The sequence below is a fragment of the Fundulus heteroclitus genome, chromosome 3 (genome assembly GCF_011125445.2).
Source record: "Fundulus heteroclitus isolate FHET01 chromosome 3, MU-UCD_Fhet_4.1, whole genome shotgun sequence".
In the NCBI taxonomy this organism is placed as follows: Eukaryota; Metazoa; Chordata; class Actinopteri; order Cyprinodontiformes; family Fundulidae; genus Fundulus; species Fundulus heteroclitus.
This window is the reverse complement of record NC_046363.1, coordinates 42,828,732-42,835,947: the sequence shown is the minus strand read 5'-3', so window position 1 is coordinate 42,835,947 and position 7,216 is coordinate 42,828,732. Positions and strand designations below refer to the sequence as shown.

Genomic DNA, 7,216 nt, shown 5'->3' with positions numbered 1-7,216 from the left:
GTTTTTTTATATATTTTACATGTAAATATGTGAAAACTGTGGTGTGCATGTGTTTTATTTAACCCTTTTGTTTCTCCAATACCTCTAAATAAGATTCCTGCCACCAGTCGACTTCAACAAATTAATCTCCAGCTGTTCTGTGAAGACGTCTGGGGTGTGTTGGAGAAGATTAAAGAAGACCAAGGAACACAGCAGACAGGTCAGGGAGAACATTGTGGCTAAGTCTGAAGCAGGTTTATGTTAGTATCCTAAGCTTTAAACAAATAAAGCATTGATCAACTAAAAATCCAAGAGGTCCATGGTAACTCTGGAGGAGCTCCAGAGATCCACAGCTCAGGTGGGAGAATCTGTGGCACGCCACAGGAGCTCATGTTTGCAGGGGGACACCAGCCATGTAGGGGACACAGCAAACACGTAGCAGATGGTCTGCCCAGATGAGGCCAAAATGAACCTTGTAGTGCAAAATTGTGAAAACCACACACAACACATCGCCCTGAACACACCATCCCCACCATGAAAGAGGGTGGTGGCAGCACTGTGTTGTGGCACTGCTTTATTTGAACATAGACGGCAAACCTGGTCAGAGTTAATAGGAGGTAAAAATGAGACAGTTCAACTGAAATTATGTTGTAATTGTTAAAAGATTGGTGCTCTCCATCCATCCGATCTGGCTTAGTTTGAACTTTTATGGAGAAGAATGGCCAAAAATTATGTCTGTATATGTGCAAAGATGTAATAGTAGCAACTCGTAGTTGAAAACAGATGCAACCTTTATGACAATTTTAGAAAACTGTATAACACTAAAGACACAGCTGTTCAAATGATCTATCATATACAATCCTAGTAAAATACATGTCAGGAAAGAAGAGGTTAACGTTTTCTTTACTGGAGGAATGTCCCGAGGATACAACAATGTTCTTTCATTGTTGCCTTTTTGTGCACGGCTACTGTTATGGCCTCACAGTTGCCTTGAACTGTTCTTGCCTTCGTAACTGATTATTTGGAATCCTAAATATTAATGTTAAAATCCTTAATTATATTTTAATGCCTATTGGATTAAATTAAAATTAAACCCTGTAAAAGTTCATTTTGAGACCATAAACAGCTTTTTTGTGATTTTTTTTTTTTTTTAATTAACACTTTTCAGATTTATTATAGACAACCTGATCTGCATCTCATCCGTGTGTGTTGAGTGGAAGACAGAGATGATCAAATCTGATCAGGGCTAATAAAAACGCGGCGTTTAAACAGTTTGTCCACATCTGAAAAAAGGTTTTGTCTCTCTCCTCTCACCATCTGGAGACCCAGTCTTTCAGAGGGCGGGACTCGCTCGGGCTCATCGCTCCAGTCCGGCGTTCTGATTGGAGGCTCTCCTCCGGGGATGCGGGGAGGACGGGGTTGGGGGGGGGCTGGTAGTAGGCGGTGCGATGGATCCACATGGAGCCAGCTTGATTTTTCTGAGACCGTTAGTCTGTTCCAACCTCCGGTGGAGTCCATCCGGACACTGTAGACCAGTTTCGCGCATCTTCAGCATCTTTTGTGCTGGAACATTTTTTTTACTGAACTGAGGAAAATTATCCCCAGATTATATTTTTCTTAACTGCTCCTTTTATTCATGCCTTTTTATGTTCCTCATGAACATTGGGGGAAAAGGACCGGTTTGATCCATGCGTAAAAGCCCCTATTAAGTGATTTATCCAAAGAGGACTGTCGGAATTAGAGTTGCCGATTTCTTCCTGTAGGTCTCTTCTCCTCATGACAGTGGATTTAGCTCTTTTCTTGCATTTAAGAGGAATGATTTAATGAACTTTCCCGAAAACACACTTTTGTCTCATCTAGAAAGGTATCCCGATTTGTTTGCCTTCTTTTAAACTGGATCTATGTGACAGAGGCGCCCGTTTTCGCAGTTCCAGCGGACACTTTGCTGTCTTTTGTAAGTAAAACTGTCTTAATGGAAACATGACCAAAGGTGCAAGACAACCGGCTCTCCTGAACACCTTCCACCTGCTCCTGCTGCTGCTTCATGTCCCACCGGCGTGTCTCTCCGCGCAGCGCAGGCACCCAGCGCGCTATTTTGGCCACATCGCTGAGAACTCCCCGGCTGGAACGCCTGTGGATGGGGTCTTGATCCCGCTTGAAGCCGGAGTCTGCTCAGGTGCAGACCTGGAAGGAAGCCTGTACGGGAATTACCCATCAGATTTTAGGATCGTTTACGACTCCAGACAACGGGACCAACGAGGACATTTGATTTTGGTGTCCGCCAAGCCTTTGGACAGAGAGTTTATAGCGATGTACGAACTGACGGTAGAACTGCCGCCCATGTGTCAGAGGAGAGCGGCGGTGGTCCAGGTCGAGGTGTCCGACAGGAATGATAATATACCCCAGTTCACCAGCGGGAATAAAACGGTGGAAGCGGATGAGCTGGCGCCGCTTGGAACCGTGTTGGCTCGCTTCGACGCAAAAGACGGCGACGCGGAGAGAAATGGACGCGCAACTTTTTACGCATCGCCAGAGTCCAGTTTGCTCCACGTGGTTCCGCAAACCGGCCAGGTGAGGCTCGTCGGGTCCCTGTTGGGGGTCAGCCAGCTTACCCTGCGCCTGTACGTGAAGGACGGCGGGGATGTGGCGCTGGTCGGGGAGCCGGTGTTCCTTTGGGTCAACGTCCGTGGGTCCAGCAGAGCGCAGCGGAGGCCCCGCGCTCTGTCCGAGGATCTGACCTACACGGTCTCCGTTCCGGATCACATCAGAGTCGGCGATCTGGTGTTCACTGTGCCGGACCAGAGGTTCGAACAGCGCTGGTTCGAGGTGATCTCCGAGGCCGACTCGCCCGTACAGATCGAAAGAGACTCGGGGCGCCTGTACCTGGCGCGCAGCCTGCGGGAGCCCGCGGAGGTGACGGTGAAGATCCAGAACCTGCGGGGTAAGACGGACTTTTCTTTCTTCAAGTGTCCAGTGTTTGATGTGGGATGCTGTTTGGAGTCTAGTTCTGCTGATGTTGATATAACAGCGGCTGCTGCTGAGTGTCATTTTACCAATCGTTTAACTTTCAGATGATCAGTGGCTACTTTTTGTGCCGGTCTAAACATTTCAAAGGTTTTTTAGGGTTTTGTTACAGTGGTTCATGATCTGAATATGCATCCCAGATGCAAAATTATTCATACCTATAGCGTATTTATCATCTATTGACTGAAAGTTGAATCAGTGTTTTAGAGTGGTTTAGCTACACTCTGGACCTAAACCTGTGAGAACAAAAGATTAGGGTAATGGGAAGAAGACCTTCCCACCTCAGAGACTTGGAGCTCAGCACCAAAGATAAATAGTTAAGTAAACCAGGGGAGACGTGCAAAATGATGGCCAGCGATTATAAGAAGGGTTTGGCTGCTGTAATACGATCAGTCCTTTTCCACTGATTATTGATGAATAAAAGATTACATGTGATTTTATTTTTTTAAATTATACTCCTGTCTTGTTGTGTCTTGGAGGATGTCTCTCATTCCAAAGATAAACTTGTTAGAATGAAAAATGACTTTAAATCTAAATCGTATGAAGTATTTCCGAACCCTTATTTAACCCACAGCCATCAGGTACTACTGCTCCGTTGGTTTTTAACACAAACGGTGAAACGGCCAATTACATGTCTGCAATTCGGTGCATCCAGATGTGGTGAAGACAACTTGCTGAATTTCAAAGCGAGCATCAGGACGGGGAGGCGGGGATTTAAGTAACGTTGAACGTAGAATGGATGACGGCGCCAGATGGGCTGGTCTAAGCATTTCACAATCTGCTGATCTGCTATGATTTTCAATCACAACCATCTCTGAGGTGTGCAGAGAATGGCACCAAAATGGCTTGTTGAGAAGAAGATGTGCAGACATGAGAAATATTATCTCTCTGAGAATGTCAACATGTTGAACAATCAAGCAGAAGGCCTAAACTTTGCACAGGCTCACCAAAATTAACAGCAATGGTTTAAGAAAATGTTGCCTGATCAGGCTGGGAATTTAAAGCAGCATGCCGCTGAATGTCCTCTGGTTTGTGGATCTTAATCCAGACAGATTCAGTGAAGGAGATGAGACATTATAGCATTATTATAAAGGCCTAAACGCTCAACAATAGAGCATTGTGAGGTTTACAGGAAGTAAAGAAGCATAGAAACTCTTTACTCGTGTCATTGTCCTTCATGTTTTATCCAGGTTTCATGCAGCTTCAGAAACTGTTACTGTTTACACTGCTTGGCAGAACTTTCCACCGTTAAGGACTGAGAGGTGTTCATTCAGTAAGTTGTGTGTAAAGGCCCATGTCTTGGCTCTTTTCCAGCAGTTTGAATTGACCCCAACCGTCAACGGTCTAGCCTCTGCGCTTTCATTCATTCCAGACAACACTCCACAGATGTCTGCCAAGTGTGTGTGAGAGACAGAGAGAGAGAGCGATGGAGAAAGGGGGAGTGTGCCAGGTTGTGAGAGTTGCCAGCAGACTGTTGAAGGACAAACAATGTTTAGTTTGTAAGGTGTGAGCAAGCACACCCCAAAAACACTTAACCGAGAGGAAGGGAGACACACGTGTCTCTCCGGGGCTTATGGTGCTCCCCAAAGCTTCCACTGGAGCTGAATATCCCGATGATTAAAGGTTCCTGACAAAAGGGCGGCATTTGTTTTTGCTCTGCATGTTTGACTTCTGCAATGCAGCAAGATCTCATTTGCATTGATAAAGGTCACTCAATCTAAACAACAAAATAAGTTGTGCCAGTGCCTTCCGACGCGCTTATCTCATCCGCCAGCATTTAGTAAGAGTCGGACTGAGGATATAACTGTCCTTAGAATGGGCGGTTTAATTCATCCTCCAGTAATAGTAACTCATTATAGCGTATACAGTATGTATAACCTTTAGCTTTCATCACTTTGAAACTTATCATACAGGAATTATTTTACCGACAATTAAACCCAGGGGTAAACTTTGTTTTCCTTAAGCACATCTCCACTTTCTGATCACAGTTGTGCCCAGGAGCAGCTGATATAAGTACCATGAATAATAAATATGTATTCTCAGGATTCTCTGTTGAAATCTCCTACCAGTCTTATGGTTTCCATTCACTTGCATGGGATAAAATTTACCTGCAGATTCGTCCAGGTAAAGAAGAAAGCTCTCAGGCGGGTCACAGGTTACATCAGGCAGGGTGACTAAAATCAATTTCCCTTAATTATTTTTTTGGTCAATTTTAAAGAAAATAATGCTAACATTCTAGGCGACCAGTCTTCATGAGAACATGAACAAGTATGAGGTTAACTATTTCACCTGACGAGGGTTAGGTCACGTTTACCTTCCTTTTTGTTTTGCTTCAGTTAATTCTAAAATATTAAGAATATATGTATGGAACAACACTTACAGTATATTCTGTACATTTTTGTTGCTCGTTTTGTATCATTAGACTTTTAGCTAATGACAGGAAAGTAACACTATGCTGTAAAAATAAAAATCTGTTGTTTTTACTGAAAGCTGTTAATTATGCATTTAAAGATAACCAGTGGTCCACAGTTTTATCATGTAAAATACACAGATGGTTCTGTCAGCTGGTTTACATTTTTACTGTATTTTTTATTTTATTTTTTTTGCTGAAAGACTCTGGTAACCACAGCTGCCAAAGTTTTTCAGTAAAAACAACAGATATATATATATATATATATATATATATATATATATATATATTTTACAGTGTAGGGTTTCCATAGCCTAGTTGGAATTGGACGGGCACAGACTGGACGACTCTCAGTTTCCAGAGAGACATTCAGATGATGGAGTCAGATTTTTGTATCAAGAACATGAAAGAAATAGTCCATTCTGCCTTGTTTCCACAGTTCAAGCTGGTGTTGCTTGTGTACTGGTGTGGGAAATACTTTATTTGGACCCATTAACAAGAAGCTGAGTCCTGTTGCTGACTTTATCCTTCCCTTTCCTAAGGAAGGTTTCTGACACCTTGTTGGATCGATGTTTGGACTGATTGTTGCTAATAATGTATTGTAGTTAAAAGGTTTTAATTGTAATTTCTTCCCACACTGAGGTTAAGAGATAGATTTGATATTTTATTTGTGTTGTCCACATCGGTAGTTCTCTCTCAGACTTAACCAGATTGCCTTTGGGTTGGTGACTTGTATCTGTGAAGACACTCCCATGGCTGCTTGTCCTGAATGTTAGGGGATGGTAATTTTATGGGATCTCCTCTACTGACAGCCCCACATAAACCTGTGTTTGATATTGATATCTAAGGATTTTAATTACAGTGATTTATTCTGTTTAAAAATGCATTATTTCACATTTCTGGATTTCTTGTTTTAGTTTACTAGCAGATCAGATATTGGAGACGTCAACAACTGATTGAAGGCTTTGCCCACTTTGGGTGTAACGTTATTGATTTTACACAATCTTGTTTTCAGCTTTAGACTCACGTTTCTCAAGTTTTGAGCTAACTTGAGGAATAATTTTCTTCTTAATTGCAGTAAAATATGCTGGCATGTTTTATTTTAAATGTAAAGGGTGTTCCCTGAGTAAAATGTAGGAGTACATCCATCACGATTCATCAGGGTATCTCTCTATGACTTCATTTGACCACAAATGAACGAAGGTGGTGGTCATAGAGGCTGATACTCATAATCCAAAACTAATACAGGTATAAACATGATTTTAAATTATTAATTAAATCTTTTAGGTTAATGATGATGATAAGGAAAGAGGAGAGTCAACAAACATTTCAGGCTCCTGAAGCACTCACATTTTTAATCACATTATGCATAGATTGCCAATTATTTGTGTCAAACTGTTGATGTGCCTAGATGGAAACGTTTGTTAATTTTTTTGTTTATTTTTTTAGTAAAAACAGTGTCTTTAGTTTATAATTATCTTCTAAATCTAGTTTTAAGTAAACAGAAAGCTTTGTCAGTTGTGTTTGTATGAACCTGGTGCTACTAGTTCAAATTTCCTTGCACCAGCCGTTTCTGTAGCGGCTTTAAAAGACGCTGATCGTCTGTCAGTCACAATAAACAAGTCAGTCAAACTATAGGCTGATTAAAACCAATCAAGAGGAATATTGGAGAGCAGCGTTAATCAGAGCTGCTGGCAGTCTGTCAGTCTGAACGGTGTCGATGGCCTGCAGCTCGGGTCTGTTTGACAGGATGAAATGCCATCCAGATGCTGCTGTGACCCCTCACACTCCACCCAGAGTAAA

General features: G+C 42.4%; 1 protein-coding gene across 1 annotated transcript in view; it reads left to right on the top strand.

Annotated features, from left to right (window-relative positions):
* The first annotated feature begins 1,450 nt into the window (after positions 1-1,450).
* The window catches only part of si:dkey-22o22.2 (neural-cadherin), a 167,872-nt gene continuing 162,106 nt past the window's right edge, over positions 1,451-7,216 (top strand). Inside the window, exon 1 of the mRNA XM_012876676.3 lies at positions 1,451-2,920. Within this exon, the coding sequence (XP_012732130.2) occupies positions 1,960-2,920 (961 nt within the window). The 5' untranslated portion in view covers positions 1,451-1,959. The remainder of the gene's footprint in view (positions 2,921-7,216) is intronic.